Genomic DNA, 25167 nt, shown 5'->3' with positions numbered 1-25167 from the left:
TTATAGAAATAGTTTTGATTTTGACAGCCAACCTATAAAATGGATTTTAAACAGCTCACGTTCACATACATTGTGGAGCTGGAATTCAGACCCTAGATCTACTCAACTCTAAAGCTGATTGTCTTCATCTGTATGCCATAGACTTCCTGCACAGATGTATAAAACACAGAAGTGTTTCTAGACTCTAATAAAACTCTTGGACAATATGATTAATGAATAGCCATATTCACAGTAAAAACAAAAAGTGAAATACCAAAAAATTAAAATGGTAAACAAAAAATTTAGCACCTATATGATGAGCAGCACAGTTTACTGAGGGATCTAAAGAAGAAGGTGGAGTGTTGCTATTGCAAAGCCATCCATTTTCTCTCTAGCTGTAGGTTTACTGCAACTGAAATATTTTTTTGAAATTTCCCTAAGGTTAACCTGGAAAGAATAAATGGATAAGAATAATTGAGAAGGCCGGGTGCGGTGGCTCACACCTGTAATCCTAGCACTTTGTGAGGCCGAGGCGGGCGGATCACGAGGTCAGGAGTTCGGGACCAGCCTGATCAACATGGTGAAACCCTGCCTCTACTAAAAATGCAAAAAAAAATTTAGCCAGGCATGGTGGCGCACGCCTGTAATCCCAGCTACTCAAGAGGCTGAAGCAGGAGAATCGCTTGAACCCGGGCAGTGAAGGTTGCTGTGAGCTGAGATTGCACCACTGCACTCCAGCCTGGGTGACAGAGTGAGACTCTGTCTCAAAAAAAAAAAAAAAAAAAAGAGTTGAGAAAATGTAGTTTTAAAAGATTGTGTGTTTCTGGAAGGACACTTACCCTATCAAATATTAAATATGTATTACAACCTCAATAGGGTGACTTTTACCCAGAATAGATCAATAAAACAAAATATATGTATAGAAACCATTCAATAAATTGTGAAATACAGTTAAGTTATGGCAAAGGTAAATTCTTAATGTCACATTACAAAGTAAAATCCAGATAAGTTAAATAATAAATAATGTAAACATTCATATATGTATACATAGGTGTGTACATATACATTTGTGTGTGTGTGTGTGTGTTTGTGTGTATCTACCAGTTCTTGGAGTAGAGGTGGTTTTTCTATACATAAAATACTTAAGGTCAAATTGGGATGTGATATTGCAACATGATACCACAGTATTAAAAATCTCAACATATAAAGTATTTTTACAAGTGAAAGAAGAGTGCAGAAAGTATTAACACGCAGTTTATAAAAGAAGAAATTAACATCAGCAAATATAAGAAAAAATTCTTCAACCTCACTGGTGAGTAAAAAAATGTAAGTTAAAATGAGCACACGCATTGCTGGAGGGAGAATAAACTCATATATTCTCCTAAGGAGTGATTTGACCGTATGTCTGAAAGGCCTGAAATATAAATCATAATTTTTGGTCCAGTAATTCCAATTCTTAGAATTTTCCAATTGAAATAATTAAAGTTATGCACAAAGGATAATTATTGCTCTGATATTTATAATAGTGAGAAATTAGGATCACATTAATTGCCTGATATTAGGAAGCCATTTAAATAAATTATAGAACATGTCATAGAAAAATATGCAGGAATTTAAAATAATGTTATAAAAGAATAGTTAATGATCTTGGGGAAGTTTATGATATATTGTTAAGTGGATGAAAAGTAGGTTATATAACAGTGTGAACGGTATGTCTCTGAATAATTAAGTATGTGTATAGGTTTCAATCTGGAAAGACATATGCAAAAAATGTTAATCCAGCTCATGTCTTAAGTGGGTTTATGGTAATTTTTTACTTCTATATTTAATGTTTTTAATAGTTTTTTACAAAAGGCATTGTTATGATAGAATAATAGCAACATATATATAAAAAATAAGATTAAAGAGGAAATAGACATTACTGTGTTTATTGCTGCGTAACAGCAGTGCAGGTGATTATTTCATTCTTTGTATCTTTAATCATGCATTAATTTTAAAACCATGACATTTAAACAAGAAACTTTTAAAAAATAAATGAAAGGGAAGAAGGAGAAAGAATAAAAGTAGCATGCAGAAAACTCTTTAGAATAGTGGAAATGCTAAAGTATGCCATTCATTAATTCACTCATTCACTCACTCGTTTTATAATTACTGACACTAAGTGCCTTCTATGTGCCAGGCCCTGTCTTAACAGGAACATAGTGGTGAAATAAAATTTGTAGTATTCGTGGGGTGGGGGACTGATAGTTACCAGATGTGGGTGTAATTAAATATAATTGAAAATTTTGGAAGCGTATTATGCATAAAGTGGGTTTTATGAGAATAAGCTCATAGAAGGTTTATATATGTATAAATATACATAAGAGACTGGTTAAGAAAAATATTTAGAAGAATATTTCATAGATATTTAGAAGAATAGACAGTGCAGTCCTACTTAAGAGACAAGAGAAAGGAAAATAATATAAAAGTAGTTTATTATCTTCATAAGAAATTGAGATATGGTTGCTTGTGTAATTTTTTATTTGATAGCAGAGAAGTTTATGTATACTTAAAGCAGAAATGATAATTGTAATCTGAAATTTTGAAATGTTATTCTAATAGAAAACTATAAAAGTACTATAAATTCCGAATTTATATGTGAATTAACCAATGTCAATAGCAAAAACCCTAACTGATTACATCCATTATGCATCCAGAACCTTCTTATTACCTGTGGAAGAATTAATTAGAAGGTTTGCTTTATAGCCAGGATACCAACTCAGAAAGAGGACTTTTCTCTTTCAGCATTAAATGAACCCACCATAGACTATGGCTTCCAGAGACTGCAGAAGGTCATCCCTAGGCATCCTGGAGATCCTGAGAGATTAGCTAAGGTAATGTGCTTTGGAAATTGACATGTGAAGCCATTTGTGTAGAATTTCAGGAAACTTAGACAAATGCAGGCATTTACATCCCATTAAAATTAATTAGGCCTTGAAATTTGGCTAAGCTTTAGATACAAGATGCACATAAAATATCTGCTATGAAATATATTATGGTCTTATTTATTAATCTCTGAGGAAATATGAACATTTGAGCCGATTAAACAGATACACAACAGGAGTATTCAGTTTAAAAAACATGGCCAACCTTATGAAAATAAATAACTGCATAATTGGTTAAAAGTATAAGCTTCCACTCCTTTGTATTTAAATGTTTCTATTTAACCATAATTGCAAGGACTCATTAATCCACAATCAGTATTAATTATTGAGGGCCTACTATGTACGTAGGTATCTAATGAGGAGAAAAATGCTTCTGTATAAAATTTCTATGAAATACATCACTTTCAAGTGAACTTCCTTATGAAAATTACTTTATGAATTTGGCCCATGTTGTTAGCTTTATTTAAAAAGTACATCAATTTATTAGTTGTCATTCAGCTGATGAGAAACTATTAAATTTTCACATTTATATTTGCACTTTAAACACACAAATTATAAAATGCCATATTCTCTTTTGCATACTGTGAATAAAATTTATGCACCAGAGTTGCTTCTACATCACACCTTTATTTTCCTCCTGGAAAAATCCCTAGCCCCACCATTAAATTAGATGATATCTGGAAAGTAGGTTAATAGCAGTTTAAAAGGCTGTAAAAAACAGGAGGTAGAAAAGGCAAAATGAGAGGAAAGGGATTCGTGATTACTAATTCTCTGTGGTTAAAGTGTACAGGGGGAAATATTATTGGAAGAATTCATCTTTATTAGAATAAAATTTTGCAGCAGGCGTTGCCAAGATAATTTCAGTACTCTGGACAACTCCTTGGCAAGCAGCTAAACTCAAATCCATCAATCGTTTTAAGAATATTTGGTTAATTAGAGAACCAGATTTTTAAAACAGAATGGGCTGAAAGTAGCATTTAATAGAACTTCCATGACATTAATAATTTTAATAAACTATACTCTCAATTGGGTTGCTTTTTGTTTTGGCAACACAGTCATTTATAGAGCCATTTTATAGAGGTGAATTTCAGATAGATACGTATTTACAGAGAGATATACATGTACAATTGTATTCTACCTGTCAAACCAAATATAGGACCTCTTGGCTAATTACTTACATTTTGGGAGGGATGTGTGGATTTCTCATTTTTGCCTATAATTTTCTTTTGTTTGCCATCTTGGATTTTGCCTTTGACAATATCCCATCCTCGCTTATTTTCCAGGAGATGCTGTTGAAAAGAGCTGCAGATCTAGTGGAAGCTCTTTATGGCACACCACACAATAACCAGGTGAGATACTCACATCCTATCCTTTATTGAGTTTTGCACTTTATGCTGGATAGAATGCTCACATTAACCTGTTGTTTTGTAGGACATCATTTTGAAGCGAGCCGCAGACATTGCTGAAGCTCTCTACAGTGTCCCCAGGAATCCCAGCCAGCTTCCAGCCCTCTCTAGCTCCCCAGCGCACAGTGGCATGATGGGAATCAACTCCTATGGCAGCCAGCTTGGGGTCAGCATCTCAGAGTCAACACAAGGAAATAATCAAGGTACCACCTTTCTTAGAGTCAAAATCCAAATATGTCTAATTTAAAAAGTTCTGCTGGAGTGGACAGAGTCAGAGGTTGGGTCATAATGGTCCAACAGAGTGTGTCCGCAGATAGGCAATACAATCATAGATTGGGTTATTTTAAGATTATAGATGGTACATTATTAGAGTTTGAGCTTCTTAGGTACCAGGTAGAATGTCTGGAAATATTTAAGGAGAAGATTGAGTATTACTACCAGGTTTGGTGGCTCACACCTGTAATTCCTGCACTTTGGGAGGCTGAGGCAGGTAGATTGCTTGAGCCCTGGAGTTTGAGACCAGCCTGGGCAACATAGTGAAAACCCATCTCTATAAAAAAATAGCCAGGTGTGGTGGGCAGATGTAGTCCCAACTACCTGGGAGGCTGAGGTGGGAGGATCACATGAGCCTGGGAAGTCGAGGCTGCAGTGAGCAGTGGGGTGCGCTGGCACACTGCAAATGAGCCGAGGCTGCCTGTGCAGTGTGACAGTGCACTCCAGCCTGGGCAACAGAGCGAGAACCTGTCTCAAAAAAAAAGGATTGGGTATTATCAATTTAGAAGGGTTTGGGCTTATAGAAAATAGGTTTACAGGTATTAATTTAAAAGAAATTTATGCTTCTGTTATTGTGATTATCAGATTGAATACTGGAAAGAAACTGATTATTGCCATTATCATTTATGATACCCAAATTTCTCTTCCTGGTAGCCAAGAGTGAATGGCTTGGTTTTATTTGGTAACTTCTATTTTGTATTATTTCATATATATAACAACAAACAAATATAAAGACAACTGTGCTTTTACATGTGAAGCAGACCGTGTAAAGATATTTGCATTGAGATTGATTATTGAAGTGCTAAGTCGAAATCTGTCACGAATCATTTTTAAAAGGAGTAAACGTTCCTAATGAGGTCCTTAACATTGGTATAGTTTTTTCTAATTTTATTTTTTGGAAGAGAATTCCTCATTTTTTTTGCCCAGGGAGAGTTCTTACAAAAGAGTAGGTGAGCCGGGTGTGGTGGCTCACGCTTGTAATCCCAGCACTTCAGGAGGCTGAGGTGGGCAGATTGCTTGAGCTCAGGAGTTTGAGACCAGCCTGGGCAGCATGGTGAAACCCTGTGTCTACAAAAAATACAAAAATTAGCCAGATGTGGTAGTGCTCATCTGTAGTCCCTGCTATTTGGGAGGTTGAGGTGGGAGGATAGATTGAGTCCAGGAGGTTGAAGCTGCAGTGAGCCATGACTGTGCCACTGTACTCCAGCCAGGGCAACAGAGTGAGATCTTGTCTCAAAAAAAAAAAGACTAGACAGGACATATTATTATTTTTGTTTCTGTAGACATGAGGCCCATAGAACAAATATCAAATTCTTTTTCATTTGGTGACAAATTTGGTTTTTTTCCTATATAGTTTTAGAGACAGTAATCCGAAGTGTTTTATTCCAGGACATATGATACGATGTTTCTGAGCTGTGGTTTCTCACTCCTTCCCCCGTCCCAGGCATAGACTGGGTCCCCCACGCTCACTGCTGATGCCCCAAAGTCCTAGGTCAGAGAATAGCACATTTTAGGGGAACTCATCAACACTTTTTGAATGAAATTGATCCCCACTTGCACCTAGGGCGTGGCAACAACTTGGAACTGACGTTTCTAAAACTGTGTTCCATAGAATACAAGTGGCCCCAGAGAGGTTAAGATACCGTTCCCCTCCAGGCCCTGCCAAAAGATGCTATGGCATGTTAAATTTGGCCAACACTAGGCTAGCAAAGTTAAACCAGTTTATTTATTCTCTAGGCCTTCTGTATATGAATCAAGAAATGGCTACAGTGCATAACATCTGCTCAGCCTAACTTGACCACAGAATGCTTTCTCAGTGACACCAATCATATCTCACTGGACTCCAGTGTCATATGAAATATGATTTGGGAGAGGGAACTCCACACTGCTATTAGCCATTTGCTCCTTGGTGTGAGCTGGAGGTGCTGAGTGCAGGTTTGAATGGAGTATCAAGGGCATGGCCTTGCATAGATAGGGAAGAGAGAGGAAGGTATAAAAGGCTGAAGAATGGGCTGGGTGCACTGGCTCACACCTGTAATCCCAGCACTTTGAGAGGCTGAGGCTGGTGGATCATGGGGTCAGGAGTTCAAGAGCAGCTTGGCCAACATGGTGAATTCCCGTCTCCACTAAAAATACAAAAATTAGCCGGGTGCAATGGCAGGGTGCCTGTAATCCCAGCTACTCAGGAGGCTGAGGCAGGAGAATCACGTGAACCCGGGCAGCAGAGGTTGCAGTGAGCCGAGATCGCGCCACTGTACTCCAGCCTGAGCGACAGAGTAAGACTCTATCATCTCAAAAAAAAAAAAAAAAAAAAGCTAAAGATGGACTGCACACTTCCTACAACTGCCCAGGGCAGCTGGTGACATTCTGTAGTCTGGGGCCAATGAGGACCTGTGCTAGCCACATGTGGCCTGACCGTGCACGCCTGTTGATTTACCTGGGCTTTTTCTTTGTTGCCAAGGGTACATCCGCAACACAAGCAGCATCTCTCCGCGGGGATACTCTTCCAGCTCCACGCCTCAACAGTCTAATTACAGTACCTCCAGCAACAGTATGAATGGCTACAGCAATGTCCCCATGGCCAACTTGGGTGTTCCAGGATCACCAGGATTTCTAAATGGCTCACCCACTGGCTCTCCTTATGGAAGTAAGTGACCTCTCCATCACTTGGCTCTCCATGCTTTTTTGTCTCTGGGTTTTACTATTGGGCCTTTTGGGAGAAAGTTGCATTTGTAAATCTTCCTAAGTTGTCGGGGAGCAGCCTAGTTTCCTGATTAAGTGTCCTTCCTGCCTTTCGTTCTTTTCCCTTAGCTGGACTTTGGCTCACGTGGTTACTCAAGGCCTTTTGGGGAAAGAAAAGGATTGAAACAATTCCCTTTTTATAGAGAAAGAGCATGTGTGGCCTGTGTAAGTGGAAGCAAGGAATTAAGATTCCATTTCTGTTAACAATATGTGTGCTCTTAGGCACTTTCAGATGTAATATTTTATTTAATCTCCATAAGAACTTTTCGATAAGAACTTTATCTTCATGTTATAGACAAGGAAGTTTGGCTTTGCTGCAGTTTTCTGACTTAATCAAGATCACATAGCTAGAATAGAGCAGGGTAATAATTTAGGCACAGTCCTGATGACTTTGAGTTATTTTGTATATCACACCATGCTGCTTTTTGACTTTGCAACCTGTTTTTCCCCTCCTTTCAGTACCTCCAGAGAGGTGGAAGTTGACTGTGTGCAATCATGTGATATATTGAGACAGAACCTCTTCATCTTAATCTGTGGTCTAGCAGCAAAGTCCCTGCTCTGGGAAGTTGTGAAAACCCCATTTGGGTTTCTTTGGGAGGTATGCCGGGAAGTTACACAATGCTCCCAGGAGCCTGAGAGAGTGCATTTTTCAAACCTACCTAGGGAATACTTTAGGCCAGGGGACAAGCTGACATGGAGAGGCTGAAGTGATTGAGTAGAGTGTTCTCGAAATGCTGGGTCTTGTTGCAATTCTCTGCACCTTGCCCTCTTTTTACCCAGTGTGGTTCCCTTGTGCCAAGAGCAAGGACATGTCAAGGGCAGCATGCAGCCACGTCCACCATAGCTTCAGAATTGACATGTCACAGAAGCTGCCTTTCACAGTCTTTGGACTTTTGGTTCCCTGGGGAGACACACCTATGAGCTATTTCTGGATTATCAGTTCAATGCATACACTCTACACTACACGGTGAGATAAAGACATAGCACCAAGCAGCGAAGGGTAGTAGAGGTCAGTTCTTCTAGTGCAATGAAAATCTTCTTACTGCAAAGACATGAGTTCTATGTTGTGTCTTGTCAGGTGGCCTAAGTTAATTAGATAACAGTCTAGAGAAATAAATGATTGCTTGATTTGTTTCTACCCCGTAGTAGGTAGAAACAAATTCCCCCAAATTTTTGGAAATTCTTGTTCCAAAAAGTGTTTGGGGGAATTATCGCAGTCAAATAGATAGTATGAAAATATAAAACAGAGTCTAACAAGAAACTGAGCTAAAAGAAACAAATATGGTTCAGGAAATTAGAAAATGCCAGGACCGGCAATGAATATCATTTGGTCTATTCAAGGGAGTCATTTACTTTGCTCTGAGTTTACAAGAGGCTACAGCAAAGAGAGAAACGCTATTTGTTATAAGATTTTATGTCCACACATTATTTTTTAAAGTAGCTCAGAAGAAAGGTGGCTATTTCTGTTACTGAGATGTTGGAGAGGTCTTTCCCATGCTTCCTCCTAGAGGTGGTGTCTGGTGTGGTAAAGAGACCACATCTTTAACAACCCCTAAAAATGATGCAGTGGCAAGAGATCCATTGTGTAAACAATGATATAACAGTGACAACAATAAGACGAATTAACAATTACATTCCACTTTACAGCTTACAAAGCATGTTGACATCTAGAGTCCAGTCAGAGCCTCACAACAACCTTGTGACATGGATACAATCATTTTTATCATTATCCGTTGTAAGAGATGAAGAGTTATTAAATGACTTAAGAGTTCATAGCCAATAAATAGTAAAAAAGGGACTAGAACACATCATCACACTCAGAATACCATGTTTTTAAATTATTAAGAAATATTTAATGTATTTATAGTGTAATATTAGGCTAAACCATAGGAAATTCCCTCTATTTGACCATTTTGATCTACAAAAGTGGCAATTTCATATCATTCAATCATAATCTATGTAGGTATGAATGAAGTTGAATCATAATAGTTGTTTTTGCACATAAAAATGATCAATTTTGTAATACAGTATGTAGTGTGGTAGTGAAGAGGATGGAGAAGAAAGGAGAGGAAAAAAAGATGAATGAAAATGCACAGTTAGGTGTGAATTGCTTAATATTTCTTCCTAAATAATTCATTTGGTAGACAGAAATCCTTCCCACTCCCACCAGTGACGACTTCCTTCTACTGTTCTTTCATGATCACCCAAACCCACTGCCACAAGAAAACTAATAACACCCCAAATCTTCAAATTACCCATTAAAATGAGATGGTAGACACACAATAGGAAAAAGAGGAAGGCAACCTGCCCAACTGGGAGAGAGAAAGAGAGACGGGAGAAAACCTCCTCCCTGTACCTATTGAATCTGGTGTGGTGGTTTGCACCTTCACTTTTGGAGGGAGGGTCTGAACGAGTTGCAGCCTAGGAATGAAATTCCAAACAGTGCATTCATTACAATCAAATTCACCTACTCCAAAAATACTGAATACCCAGTGGAGTTCATTACAATAGCACCTGACCTGTATTTCTAGCCAGCCAAGTCTTTACTTCTCTGGGAAATACAAAAAAAGAAAAGCCCGGGGGAAAACATTTTGTCAATTCAGTTGCTTGTGTCTGAAAACACAATTCTATGATTTTTTTAAAAATGCATCTGATGTGGCTGGACCATGCCATGGAGCAAATACTTGCCAGAGACACTAAGAAAGAAATAGAGCCAAGCTTCTTAGTCAAGTTTGACTTGCATGACAGCCAACGTAGAGTATCAGAAACCCGCATCTTTACTGTTTTTGCTCTCGCACTACTTCAAAAATGGCCAAACAGATGTTTTTTCAATTTTACATACAAACTTCACTTCCTGGCAGTAGCAGTGTGCCAAGTTCCAGCTCAGTGCAAGTTTTTATGGCTGAATTCTAAACCCCTGACAATAGGGGGGTTATAATGAAATGCTGACAGACCCCTTAGCTCCAAAAAATGCAATGGCTTGATGCAAAGGAGGATATGTGCCCGGTGAGTTCCAGCTGAGACTATGCAAGCCAATCAATCCTCCTACAAAGAAAAGTGGTTTTTCCTTAACTCCCCATGTTCACAGAGATTTCTGGGCCAGACGTACTTTTCTTTACTTTGGCCTCTATCCATAGAGAGATAGATGTCCAGAGAAATTCTCGATTGGAAGTACATGCAATCAACTTTCCTAAAATGGTTCTCTCTGCAGTCCCAGAAGATTGTCTATTTAACAAGCCTGTAACACCCATAGGGACCACTTCTTCCAGAGCAGAATAGCCACCAAGCCTATGCAGAGTTTGGGACAGAATCCATACAGACAGGAAGCCAACTTGTCCTCATAGATTCCTACATTATGTTCAGAGCCTTAGACCATGCTCAGGGGTTCAATTGTTTTATAGTTTCAAAAATAAATACTAAGACATTCTCTATTGTAAAATATGAAATGATTATTACAGAAAATGTAGAACGTATAAAAATAATTTTTAAAAGAAAGCATACTCCCACCATAAGAACAACCTCTTTGAATTCTGATATATTTCTTCTTCTTCAGAAAAGAAAAAAAAAAAGCCTATTAAAATAGTAGTATTCTCATTACAGACAACTTGAAAAGCACGTATAGGTAAAAAGGAGGAAAGAAAAATGGCACACTTTGTGTCTATGCAGAGGTAACCATTGTTAATTTTTAAAGGATAGCCTTTCAGTCATGGATAGATACATTTTGAAAATTGCAGTGTCTGCTCTGATGCACAACTAATGAGATTCTGCCATAAGATCAATGAAAGAGAGGGTGGAAGGAAAGCAGTAAAATTACCAAAGTCACAGATATGAAGCTGGGCTGCATAAAATCCTTCAGTGATGCAGACCCAGGTCATAAGAATGGGGAACAGAGATATGAGGAGTGGTGTTTGCTTTCAAAAGTTGACTACAATCATCAAGTGTTTCCCAGGAATGTGAGGATTTATTCATCTCCTGCTTTTTTTTTTTTTGGAGGTGGGGGTTGGTATTAGAGTAACAGACAACTTTGTTTATAGGTAGTACAGCCTTAAATGAAAGAGGAAAGTTAAAATTATTTTTAAATGCTATTATGTCTATTGCTAAGGATTGTATTATTTATTTCTTCCCAAAGAAATCGAGATTTTCCATTTTTAAAATGTAATAGCCTTTACTGGTTTCTCCTACCATGTGTTAAAAGTAATACAAGTTTGTTGTAGAAAACTTTGAAGATACGGACAAGTGAAAGCAATACATTTAAGGGTATTCATAATCCCATCAGCCAGAGATACCATTGCTAAAATTTTGGGCGTATATCACATCCTTCTAGACTTTTGCTATTTGTATTTTTAAAAATTAAAGGGGGCTTAGTATGTGTTATGTAATCTGTTTTTTTTCATCTGAAGAGGTGCATATTTCCATGTGATTAAATATTCTACAACATTAGTTTTAATATTGGCATAGCCTTCTATTGTATAGGCTAAATATAATGTACCCTACTGTGGGACACTGAAGTTATTTTCCGATTTTTCATTATTATAAAAATGCCCTTGAACCTATTATTTTTGGCACAGTCGTGACTACCTCCTTGGAATTAATTTCTAGAGATTAAATTAGTGGGTCAAAGGATGTACACATTTTAAAATACTTTTATATATATTGCCAAAGACCCTCCAGAGAGGTTAATTCTTCCCTTAGAAAAGAAAGAATATTATATGTTTCCCCACCCTGTTAATTTTTTCTTTTTCTATTTAGTGAGTGGAAAATAAGATCTTTTTACCTTTCTAATTAGCATTTTATTACGAATCAGTTTGAGTGTTTCTATATGGATCTCTCTTGGTCATTTTTATTCCGATTTTTTTTGTGTCCTTTGCTTATTTTTCTCTTGGGGCGTTTTTCTTTTTCCAATTAACTTATGAGCTATTGAGGATATGAACATATCTAAATAAGTATTACAAATATTTTTCTTAATCTGTCATTTGCCTTTTTGTGTTTGTTGCAGTTTTTCATTATGCGGCAAATCTATCTTGTGAACTTCTAACCATCCTAACAGCTCTACTAGCACTTTTACAATTTTGCTTTTAAAAATAACTCTTTAATCTACTTAGATTTATTTTGGTGTTTAGCAGGAGAAAGTACTCTAAACTTAGTCTTCAAATGGTTAGTGTATTTTTCCATGCATTTATTTTCCTACTAATATGAAATGTCACCTTTATTAAGTACCAATTCCCATCTATACCCAGGTCTGTTTCTGAACTCCTCTATTTTGCTCTAAAGGTTTGTCTGCCTATTTCTGTGCTAGCACAATGCTGATTTCACTGATGAAGATAAGTGCCTCCTTACTACTTAAAAAAAGTTTTTAAACAAAACTTTCTGTCTCTTACGGTGTTGTTTTATGAAACAGATAAACATAGTAATTGTGTTTGCCGAAATGCACAAATTAAAATTCCTTTTAGTATTTTTATTATAGTTGCATCAAATTTTAAATTCAATTGAATGCATTTTGGCATTTTTACAAAATTGTTGTAAGAAATATTTAAAACGGGCATGTACTTGCTCAACTCTGCAACAATTCCTTCACGTCACTTAGTAAAGCTTGAGGTGTTTCCTCTCCCACTGCAAGGGAACCATTTTTGAACTAATGGGCCCTACTTTCCGTTGAAATCTGTTATTAGAAAATAACTATCTGTACTAGTGAGTCATTTGCTGAATATAAATGGAATGGAGTGTGTGTGAATGCCTAATTCACGTTGTAAAAACCTCTTCAATGATGATGTCTGAGAGGAGGTTCTGCTGTTGTAGACACGGAAACCAAGGCGCCATTTGGGGGACCATGGTAGAATCAGGGCCTCCTAAGTCCCAGCTTTTCTTTGGCTTCTAATTCTGTACCGTAGAGAAAATGAAAAGTTGGGGATTTTTTGCTTTTGGATTTTTTTTTTTGTCTTTTGTTTTTCTATTTATTTCACTAATGCCAAACCCAAGGCTAGAAGAGATTTTGCTCAGAACCATGAATAAGACCCACTCCTCATGCTTAACCCTGTGTCCTTATTATGTGAATTAGCCCAACAGTGTTTTTATTCATTTACATAGTCAAGTATTACATGAGATTCTTCCAGAACTTTGTTCTCCTTTCCAATTTTTTTCTTTTTATCCATATATGAGGAAAGACAGAAGTACTCAGACGCATAGCTCCTTAAATCAAGACTACTTTAAGATGTTTTTAGAGAAAGCTCTTCTTTTGAAGTCTTTGGATTTTAGTTTAGTTTGGCTATAAAAGACATCATATGGGAAGTATGCTATATAAGTGCTTTATACAGGCAATTGGGTGGACGTGGCGCAAAATATATTTTTATAGGGAAGGAGGGGAAATGAGGGTGGAGTTGTCCATGGACATCAGAACATTTGACCTTCAGTTCACCTTGTACTTGGTTGGTCAGTCATAAGTGTCACCCTTGTCCTCACTTTTGAATTTACTTTGAAGGACAGGTGGTCCATTGAAAATACAAAGCAAGAAATAGCACTGCTGGGCTTGGTCATTAGGCTCCAACAATACTTTTATCAAGTCATGTGACTTGGACAGTTCAGAATTCTGGGAATTATGCTAACACAAGTGCCTAAAACTATACTATAAGGTGCTATATTTAAGAGTTTTGCCCTTGTGTACTCTAGTTTACTCCTTTACTTAAGTTGAACATAGAAGATAAAATTATCATCTTGCATGATATAACTTGGTGGAGTAACTGACATTAAGAGGTGGGGTACTTCATTGTGTAAATTGCTTTTATTTTTTCTTGGAAACTATCACGCTTGGCTTTTGTCTTCCCTTAAGTCATTTTAATGTTAACATCACTAATATTGGTGTTTTTTTCTAAACATTATGTCAGGGGAGGCCGACTTGCAGCTATATTTCCCAAGAGCACTTGAAAGTACGGGAGAGGGAAACAATTTTCTGAATGTTAATAAACTTTTACATTTAATGAGGAAGTGGCCCATAGAGATGGCACTCTCAGAGAAGATGTTAACCCTACAGACCAAACCCCTGGAGCCTTAGGAGTTACGGGGGAGGCACATAGCTCCCAAATAGGACTTTTTTTGTAGGGTGTGAAAGCGATTTCCATTGCTGGGTAGATTTGATGATTTTTCAGGCATGTTTGATCTCAGTCTTCTCTCTTGCCAAGCTTCTGCTTGTGAATGAAGACCTGTGCTAACATCACTTCCTGAAGCTGCTTTCCTGACTCTCCCAAGCACAAGTGCCCTTTGCTGTCTGCATCTCCTGGGCATTGGGTACCTTCCTCTAATAGCATCATTACCATATTAGTTGTTTTATGTGTCTGTTACTACCACTGGACAGGGTGGGAATGTTGTCACATTCAACTTTTTTTTTTTTAATCCCTGCAATCTGGAACAATGCATGGAAATTAACAATTTCTCAATAAATGTGTGCCAAATGTGTGAGCTGAAGGAAGATCTTAATTTCTAAATGAGGATTGTGCATTTGCTTTCCAGTCATGTCATCGAGTCCCACCGTTGGGTCTTCCAGCACATCCTCCATCCTCCCATTTTCCTCTTCAGTTTTTCCTGCTGTCAAACAGAAGAGTGCCTTTGCCCCTGTCATCAGGCCCCAAGGCTCCCCTTCACCTGCCTGCTCCAGCGGCAATGGAAATGGATTCAGAGGTAAGCAAGGGTTCTATTTTGGGGATACACAATGTACCATAGGGTTGGCAAAGTAAGAGCAAACAGCACATCATTGTATAGCTCCAGCCATTTACCTGCAAAGAGATGCTTTGCTGTTCTTATCATGGGACATGAATGGCTTCTACAGCTAGGCAAGTGCTCCATCTAAAAGCAAGATGGGGCCAGGCATGGTGGCTCATGCCTGTAATCCCAGCACTTCGGGAGGCCAAGGCAGGTGGATCACTTGGAGGTCAGGAGTTTGAGACCAACCTGGCCAACATGGTAAAACCCTGTGTCTACTTAAAATACAAAAATTATCTGGGTGTGTTTGTGGGTTCCTGTAATCCTAGCTACTTGAGAGGCTGAGGCAGAAGAATCGCTTGAACCTGGGAGGCAGAGGTTGCAGTGAGCTGAGATCATGCCATTGCACTCCAGCCTGGGCAACAAGAGCAAAACTCCATCTCAAAAAATAATCAAATTTTTTTTAATCAAATTTTTTTAAAAAGTAAGATCAGGGAAAACAGACATCAGCAAACTCTGCAGGTAATGGAATTAACCATGGTTAATACAATTGAGGAGTGTCTGGACTTCCCAGCCCTATGCTATCCACAAGGCCATTCTGCTATCTCTCAGAAAATGCCCAGTCACCCCACGGGATACCACATGGTGCTTTCTGCTTACCTAATCTGCTTGCCATCATGTCCTCTTGGCACACATGGACAGGAGCCAGCAGGAGCAACCAACAAGTTCTGAGAATTCTGGTTACATGCAAGTCAAATTGATAGCAGGTGCCTGATTAGGGGGTTGTGGAGAATAGAAAAGAACAAAAGTTCTAAGAACAAAAGTTATCCATCAAACCCATTTTTGAGCAATGTTCTAAAATATAATATGGCATGACATAACACAAATGTGATGAGTATATGAAAAATCATCTCATTGTGGATGGAGGGCAACCGACAGCAAAAGAGCAAAACTGCTGAGGACTGGGGCTCACTGGCAACCCACATTATTTTTAGGCTGCTCCTCTCATGTTCTTGACAAGAAAATATTTACAACAAGCAGGGTTGGGTAAAACTAAAAAGGGAAGAGGTTTCATTAACCCTCATGGATCAAAGGCTGTAAGGTCAGCAGTGCTTGATGGGGAACCTTGGATGGGCTGCATTGTCCTGGGGATGGCATCTGCCTGGTGGTTTGATGACAGAGTGTGGGTTCTTAATTCTTTTGGGACACCTGTGAGAGGTCAGTCTCCTCTTGTGGCTGAGCAGAGCTCTGGGAGGTACGTTAGGTTCCTGAGCCATCCCAACACTGGAGATGATGGTGTCTTCTGGAAGTCAAGTGACTCTACAGAGAAACTGTCAAAACCAGAGTGGAAAACCCAGTACTCAGAAACATTGTTGAAAGTTATTTTACTTCTAACTAGAGAAAGCAGCGGGGTCTATATACCACCCAATGTATGGGTAGTTGGAAACATCTGGAAACTTCATGGATTTTTTGGCAGGGATTTTCACCCAGATGTCTAATTCCTAGAGAAATAGGCTGAGCCTGTATCTAAGTGTCTCCACCTGCCCCATCTTTCTTCAAAGACTAGTGGTTTCCCAAAGACCAGTGGTTTCCATCCCATCCTTAGGGAATGTGCCCAGAGCTTTTTCCATGAGACAGGGAAATGAAAACGATTGCTGAATATTCACCGTACTTTCCTTCCTCTTCCCCATGACCTCTTCAGTGTTGATGTTTCCTCTTTTTAAGTTCTCTGGTTTTATTCATCGACCTTAACCCGAGTGGAGGCCCAGCAAGTCTTACTGGCAAAATGCAGATTGAGACAGACCAAGGAGGGGTGCAGGCTTTCCTCTGCATTGGACGGGAGGCAGACAGGATACAGGATGGATGCGGCCCTTTCCTCATTCCTGGCCACTTAGCACATATGTCACTTAAAGGAAAAAAGGATACTTGACTTCCACTGATCACCCCTTCCCTACCTCCTCTCTCACGGGAAAGTGGAGCTGGTTGTCTCAGATCTTCTCTGTTTTACCCAGCTCTGAGCCTACAATGTGGCCAGGACAAGTTTCTTACAGACTCCCAGGGCCTGTCATCCCCACCCCACCTCCTGCTGCATGCCCAAGACTCCCGTGCTGTTACTGAAGTCAGGTTTGAGTCAGCCCAAAGAGCTGGAAGGAAACCTTGCTTGGTCTTAGTAAGGTTCCCTGTGAGGGCAGCTGCAGCAGAAACACAAGACCCTCTCCAGGGTCCCCAGCCACACAAACTTCTGATCACCACCCCTCAGGATGCTCGGGCTGAGCGGCACATTCCTGATAGGTTTATAGGAGCAATGACTTGGTGAGTTGCATGTAGGCACAGGCTCTAGGCTCTAGCTTCATTTCTAGAGTCACTGTAAGGTCCCAAACCTCATTTGAATCCTTCAGTTCCCTCCACATTCCTCTGGTGATTTGAACCTTTAAAAGAAGAAGGGGCCAGGCGTGGTGGCACACACCTATAGTCCCAGATACTTGGGAGGCTGAGGCAGGAGGATCACTTGAGCCTAGCCTATGCAACATAGCAAGACCTCATGTCTAAAAGATAAAAGTTTTTTTAAAAGAAAATTTCATTAATTTTAGGGGCACAGGTGGTTTTTGATTACATGGACAAGTTCTCTAGTGGTGATTTGAGATTTCGGCGCACGAGTTACCTTAGCAGTATCCACTGTACCCCATATGTAGTCTCTTTAAAAGATAAAATGTTTGGAGTAGGTCGGGGAGGAAAAAAATAATAGAACCACCTGTCGATTTAGGGCAGTAGCCTAAAAAGAAATTGCAAAAAATCTATGAAAATATCAAATGACGTGTGGAGAAATCCTTAAAGAGTATTAGCCACTGGAAGAGCGCCGGCCATGATGTCACCAGTCCTGTGCTGAGTTCTAGTTCAGCTCTTTACGGGCCTTGTCAATCTGTGCATGCCATTATCTCAGAGCCTCAGTTTCCTAGTCTGTTAAATAGAAAATCGACAGCTATCCCCAAAGGTGGTTGTTAACTAATTTGTGTGAAGAACTAGGCAAGGTAACAGATATTTCCTACAGCCTGGCTGGGAGGAGGCGAGGGTTGACAAAGGATGCCCTCAGTGACCTTACCTTATGCTCTTCCTCGTTTTAGACCAGGTGCATGGAAGCTCAGTGTTCAACATTGTGAAGTTCCCTTGAGTACAGAGAGAGAGGAAACCAAGCTGACATTTAATGCACAGTCACTGAACAAAACAAACAAAAAATCCTGGGATCTCAGACGCCAGCTGGACAGGGAGCTCCATCTTTTTAGAGATACACAGTGGGAGGGTGACAATGTGGGCTGAGTGCCTGGGTGATCGCAGGCTGGGGAGGGGCCCTTCTCTAGACTTCATTGTCTGCAAAGGCATATGCTGCCCACACTCTTTGAGGCTTGCTAACTATCCTGAGCACTACAGGCAAGGTGCCGAACTGAGTGCCTTAAGAGAATTATCTCCAAGTCATGCCATTATCACCATTCTTAGTTAAGCAGTTTACCCAAGGCCACACAGGAAAAGTCTGATGACTTGAACCCAGACATGCGGATTCCAGAGCTTGTGCTCTGGCAGCCCACTGTGTCTCCAGGGACAATGAGAGTGAAATTATTCTCTTTACCCTATACCCCCATACCTACTTTCCACCTGGTTCAAAGGGAGATTATTACTTTCTGTCTGTTGCTTATGGTTTCTACAAGCAAAGTCAGAGTTTCCACCTAGCAGAGATCAGGCCTACCCAGTCTGGATGTAGGACTAGGAGGAAGGGATATATCTCAAATCTGTTCTTCTCTGTCATTCAGGGGATCTTGATCTTTGAGCACCTCTGCTGTTACATGAGCCCCTTTGGTATCTCTCTGAGCACCCAGAAAAAGGAAGGGGCTGAGGATTTTTCTTTTTGAGACAGGGTCTCACTCTGTCACACAGGTTGTAGTATAGTGGTACAATCATGGCTCACTGCAGCCTTGACCTCCTGGGCTCAATAAGAGATTCTCTTACCTCAGCCTCCTGAGTAGCTAAGACTATAGGCATGTACCACCATGCTGGGCTGTTTTGTATTTTTTGTAGAGATGGGTTTTCATCATGTTGCTCAGGCTGGTCTTGAACTCCTGGGTTCAAGTGATCCTCCCACCTCAGCCTCCTAAACAGCTGGGATTACAGGCGTTAGCCACCGTGCCCAGCCAGGAGTTTGTGAGTCAGAATTCCACTGCCAGAGAGCTCCACATACAGCATGGTTCCACCTTCTACCTCATTTATCAGCTGCTTCCAGTTGATGACTATAGATTGTCGAGATAAGATAATATTACACACTATGTGTCTGATTCATTTTCCAGCTCTCTCCAGGAAAAAAAATATAAAATAAAATAAAAAAACCTCCTACACTCTGGGATAATTACTAGGGTTGCTATATCTCTAAGTCATCAGGGAGTGTCCAGAATTGAACCGCCTTTATTGAAAAGTTACATTGATTCAATATATAGTAATACAGGCAAAAATAATTAAGGCTTTGCTAGCTGTGTAAGACCTTAATCCAGATCTCACAAACATTCAATAAAGGCTATATGGGCAGGGAAATAGACGGCTGACAATTTTACCCGAGAGGACTAGCTGATGTGGAAAAAAGGGGCAGGGAGAGTAAGAGAGGAGAGAGAGATGGAAGGGTTGAGAAAAGCAGAGAGAATTTCAGCCATTTGCTTAGAAGCTTAGTAAGCAACACTCAGCAAAATGCTTCTATTATATTGAATAATTCCTTAGATGCATTGTAGATAGTAAAATGCAAAGGATCAAATTCTAGATATGATTTTAAAGGTTCTGATGCATGGAAACTATTCTGCCATTTTCTAAGAATGTGAAAATCCCATGGGCTTATCCTCTGAAAGCCAAGGCCGGAGGAATACATTTTGCTGTGGGAGGAATACATTTTGCTGTGGGATTTTTCCACGTTGTGCTGGTGCTGCTTTATTTGCCACATCTAGGGAAACCCTGGGAAGTGATTCCGCCCAGACAGGCATTGTCCGAATCCTCTTGACCCGATGAAGGGAGAAAGAATTAGATTACTCCATTTATATAGGGTGATGAAGAGTAGGAATTGGAGGCTGAGTACAGTGGCTCATGCCTGTAATCCCAACATTTTGGGAGGCTGAGGTGGGTGGATCACCTGAGGCCAGGAGTTCAAGACCAGCCTGGCCAACATGGCGAAACCCCATTCAATACAAAAATTCACCAGGCGTGGTGGCATGCACCTGTAGTCCCAGCTACTCAGGAGGCGGAGGCTGAGGCAGGAGAATCACTTGAACCTGGGAGGTTGCAGTGAGCTGAGATGGCCCCACTGCACTCCAGCCTGGGTGACAGAACAAGATTCCACCTCAAAAAAGAAGAGTGGGAATTGAGGAACTAAATGAAGTCTTCTATTCCAGTGATCAGTGTTCATTTGCAATGAGCATCAGACATGAACAGTGAGCACCAAAGGAAGATGAGCTAATTAACAAAAAAATGCACTCACCAAAGAAGTGAAGGATAGATAAAAAGCTTGATTTGTTATCAACGATGCCCTGGTAAATCAACAGGCTCAGCACCTGGAATTTCCTTTCCTGTTCCAACTAAGTGATTTGGAGCAGTATAATCTGGAAATTATCTTAGTTGAATAAAAAAAATGCATATTTTACAGTTTAGTTTACATGTTTACATCTGTTGTCTCATTTATACAACCCATTAATATAAAACAAAACAAAACATAACTCCTGGCCTCCCAGGCAAAACTTCATCAAGGTTTCCTTGTACTTCAGTGATTCCATAAGGCTTCAGTGCCTTTAATGGGCTGTCTGCTAGACCAAACCTGGAGAACAGGTCCTCATATCAGCTGAGGGCACCATCTCCTTGAATAGCATCAGACTCTATCATTCCCATCCCCTGCCCCTCATTCTGTGTCATAGCCTTGAACATAAAAAGTCCCCAAGTCTCATTCCTGTGCCACTCTTTCCTTGCAGCCATGACCGGACTTGTTGTACCCCCGATGTAAAGAAGAACTGCTTTCTTATAGCACAAAACTACTTACTCTGATGGACCAATAATGAAGAAAGCACTAGGAGCTCTTTTGGGGGCGTAGTGGTGCCCCCACATGAACATGATGATGGACACCCTTGGGTCTGCAAGGAGCCGGCATCTTACTTGGTCCCACATCCTCCTATAGCTCTGATGGTGGCTACACAAACTGACCCTCTTGGGACAAGGACAAAAGATGTCATTGACATAGTCAGTGCTAAGAGCAGAAATGCAATTCTTTGTTATGAACATTATGAAAACCACCTTCCTATGTTTGTAAAATATTTAAGAAAAAATTGGCAAACAATTAATGCTTAATATTTTGGATACTATTTGTTTTTCTTTGTAGGAAAAAAAAGTTGAAAGTTTCTATTTTCTATGAAGCCTTTCAGATACCAATTTAGTTTATGCAGAAAAAAATTGAACAAAACAGGGTACCAGCATGGAAGACTTTCTTAAAACGCAACCTGAATTGAATGATGAAATGTTGTATGTGTGTTTGCTTATAGCTTAATCTCTTTAAAAAATGAACAAAAAAAGGGAAAAATTTTAAAATGTTTTACAATTATTTAAATAAATAAATGTGTAACTTATTGTAAGTAGAGGTAGAAATTAAGACCTTTTTTGGGAAGAGAGAGGGATTTCTCTTCCTGATGTAAAATGAAAATGATGCAAACATGTAGTAACAAGTTTTAAAGGTGTGTGATTATTACTGCAGTTACTTACTAGATTCTTATCCCCTGTCCTGCACCCCCTCCTTTTCCATCACTTTATTGACCCAAGGGCAAGAACATGTAGATTCCCACAGAACACCCTAATGCAGAAACAGACACTCTAGCACATGCACAAATACTCCAACCCATCAATTCATTCCCAGCTCCGTCTGATTTCTAAATAGTCCACACTCTTGTGAATACTTTTAAAAATTCCTATTATTAGCTTTCAACGTTCTCCCCTGAGCAGTCCAGATAATTCCCATGTTTGAGTCTGTCTCAGGCTTTCAGCACCCCAAGGAAAGAAGCACCTCACCTTCTAGCAGAGCCAAAACCACAGACTTTCTTAACCAAGGGATCCCTTGGGAATTCTTCCTCACCAGAACCCCACCACTCCCTCCGCTTTGGGTGCCTGGTTCAGTACAGAGGTACACAGCCCCATAGAACTTCAGCAACATGGTTTGGAGAAGATAACTGTTTGATGGACTCTTTAGAGTCAGTCTTAGAACATCCAAGTCCTTTCCTCTCCCTGTCGATTTCCCCTTTTATGGCATTAAACTCTCTTGAAAAACATAGCTATGCCACTCGACAGTTTCTAGTCAAGAATGAGATGGAATGTGGGAGAGGGATATTAAAAGCCCTAATCCCCTCTTCTGCTGTTCAAAGAAAGGCAAGACCAGATTCTTGGGAGATCCAGAGATTAGGGGCATCTGCGTTCTATGCAGCACAGTTACCCAGCCCTTTGATGGGCTCTTCATCATTTTGTGACTAGCTCTTAGAGGGGAAGAACCTTGCCTTAGCTGCTAACAGTGGTTGATTCTTGAAAGCTTATGTAATCCTAGAGACATATCCAGGCATATTGGGATTGCCAATAAAGATGTCACTTGTTTCCACGTTGGGGTTCTCCTTATTGACTCATGAGCACCACAGTAGAGTCTATACACAGACTTAGTTTGGGGTTCTTGGTTGGGATCTCAGCATTAGAAATAGATGCAGCACTCATGGAAAAACATCATGAGTGCATCTGAGCCAATTTTAGATGATTTCATTAATTCTGCATACCTTCTCTTTGACCCATTGATGCAGGCCCACATCTATCCAGCCCCAACTGTCTTATTTGCCTTTAACCCATTCTGGAATTACCCAGTATGACTTATATTATTTCTATGCACATGAGAATCCAAGGTTGTAGAAACCTGGCATGCTTATAACTACTGCTGACAGTCCCTCATAGTCAGGGCTTAAAGCGCCAAAATACACGGAAACATAAGAGAAAAAGTCCCTCAGTGAGAAACCTGATTGATGGAAGGGGAAGAATGTGTGGAATATGAATGTTACCTTCCAAAAGTGAAGGCAGAGCAAAATTAAGCATGTTTAGCCCTGGATTTGAGCCAATCCAACATAAGGAAATTTTGTTTTTTTTAAGTAGCATTGCTTTTAGAACCTGTGAATTTTCCTTTTGCATGAAGATGAGTGCAGTACTGTCTTCAAAATGATTGTAGAATTTGTTGGTAGCTTTACACCGAAAAATGCGTGTAACTAAATACCAGACATCTTGACCATTCAGCTAGAACCCTGGCAGCAACAGAGCTATTTAATTGTACAAATGTGTGTAAGGATTATTTTTAGTGTACTAATAAATTAAAAACAAAGCTACCCTGTCCTCGTTAGTCATTGCTATTCAATCATTCCAGTCCCAAGTTATTTTTGTGCCACTTGGAATACGAGTATTTCTATTGGTAACTACAAACTCTATCCTATGTTTGTAAGAGGAGCTGTGTAAGATTTTTTTCATTTAAAGGGACAATTTACTTCATTATTTATCTTTGTTATAGCGTTGTAATTCTTCTCAGTTTTTCTTTGCACATTTCAATATGCATGGTTTAAAAACCATTAACTTCTCTACCTTTTGTACAGTAAGGTTTCATTTTCACACTGTATAGTTTCATTTTATTGTTTTGCTTTGTCAGTTATATACAGTATAAAGTTGCTATGCACAGAGCTTTTTGTAAAGACAGCTTTTTTGTTTACTGTTTTTAATGGTCTTACTTAAAGAATATCTTGTTTGTAAAATGAATATGTCTACTTCAGTTTTAAACTTTAAATTATCCTAACAAAAAAATAAAATTTTTGTACTGTAAGAATGAGTGGACCTTTGCTTTTTATTTTATTTTTTTGGAGTGGTAGTTTGGAATTTGTTCTTAATGTTGGCAATTTTCTCATAACTGCTGGTCCCTGAGTTCTATTTGAGGAAATCTTACTATAGATTTTGTTTACATGGAATGTGTACTAAGTTACTCCCTTAAAGGAGAGCAAGACTTTTGTTCATTTTTCTGTACATATTTATCTATATATCCATCTGTTCAAATTCATTCATAAAAAAAACCCTCAAAACTGAAAGAATCCTGTTTGCTCTGTTGGATTTTGGCTATACAGTATTCCTGAGGTAGGTGGGCAGTCTCCCCTGATTTGAAATTGCTTGTTGAGCAAATGTTACATCTTGAGCCGTCAGACACTGGGTGAAGAATCGCAGGCTAGAACACAAAGACTTGATGTCTCTCCTTAAATCATAGGAAAGGAGTGAGATGTGTACTCATGGAAGAAAATAATACACAGACGATAGCTCACTCAGGAAGATAGAGAGGGTGCAGAAGCTCGGAGAAGACACCCAGACAGAGGATTGGAGCTGTCAGAGAGGGTTCCTTCGAGGGAGGCAGGGCTGGACCAGGGCTCCAAAGAGCAGCAGGAATTTTGCAGTAGAGGAGGTTAGTAGCGAGCACTCCAGATGGGAAGGATAACATAAAGACATGCAAAGGGAAATTCACAAAGCATACTTAGGAGAACCGGATCCTACGTGTGATTTTTCAACCAGAGTATTCACAAGTGTACTTAAAATTGGATTATTTCGTTTCTCTCTAGGAGGGTACAGATATCTTCAAACCACATGCATTGCCCTCCTCACATAAGTGGATGCAATTCTGCTTCCGAACACTGAAGCCGTCACTGTGTTTTTGCTTTTCTCAATGAAAACTAGCTCTCTGCCTAGTAGGATGTTCTCCCCTTCGGTCTCTGCATAGCTGTTGCCTTCTCATCCTTCAGGCCGCAGTTTAAATATCACCTACTGAGGGAGGCCTCTGGTGACCACCTAAGACGCAGATTCCCCTTCTTATTCTCTGTAATTAAACTCTGTTTGTGCCCTTTTCACACTTTGCATTCATTTGTTTGTTTCCTGCTGGCTGTCTCCCCCACTTTAGGCAGAAAGCTCATAAGGACAGGGACCATATCGGTCTCAACCCCATAAGTGACCGAGGTTCTCAACATGCTTGTTGGATGAGTGAACCAGTGGACTCAGTTCGGACTCCCAGAGGTGGCCCTGCCTTGTCATGTGGGAGAGGCTGC

The 25167-nt window shown here is 39.7% G+C and overlaps 1 protein-coding gene across 1 annotated transcript in view; it reads left to right on the top strand.

The window, feature by feature from the left end:
* Positions 1-23912, top strand: part of EBF2 (EBF transcription factor 2) — a 204677-nt gene extending 180765 nt beyond the window's left edge. The window contains exons 11-16 of the mRNA XM_004046802.5: positions 2764-2852; positions 4187-4252; positions 4335-4512; positions 7044-7229; positions 14825-14992; positions 21001-23912. Of these exons, the coding sequence (XP_004046850.1) occupies positions 2764-2852; positions 4187-4252; positions 4335-4512; positions 7044-7229; positions 14825-14992; positions 21001-21032 (719 nt within the window). The 3' untranslated portion in view covers positions 21033-23912. The remainder of the gene's footprint in view (positions 1-2763; positions 2853-4186; positions 4253-4334; positions 4513-7043; positions 7230-14824; positions 14993-21000) is intronic.
* The last annotated feature ends 1255 nt before the right edge of the window (positions 23913-25167 follow it).

Source organism: Gorilla gorilla, chromosome 7 (genome assembly GCF_029281585.2).
Source record: "Gorilla gorilla gorilla isolate KB3781 chromosome 7, NHGRI_mGorGor1-v2.1_pri, whole genome shotgun sequence".
NCBI classification, from domain to species: domain Eukaryota; kingdom Metazoa; phylum Chordata; class Mammalia; order Primates; family Hominidae; genus Gorilla; species Gorilla gorilla.
The sequence above is the reverse complement of the archived record's forward strand: the minus strand, read 5'-3'. Positions and strand labels throughout refer to the sequence as shown.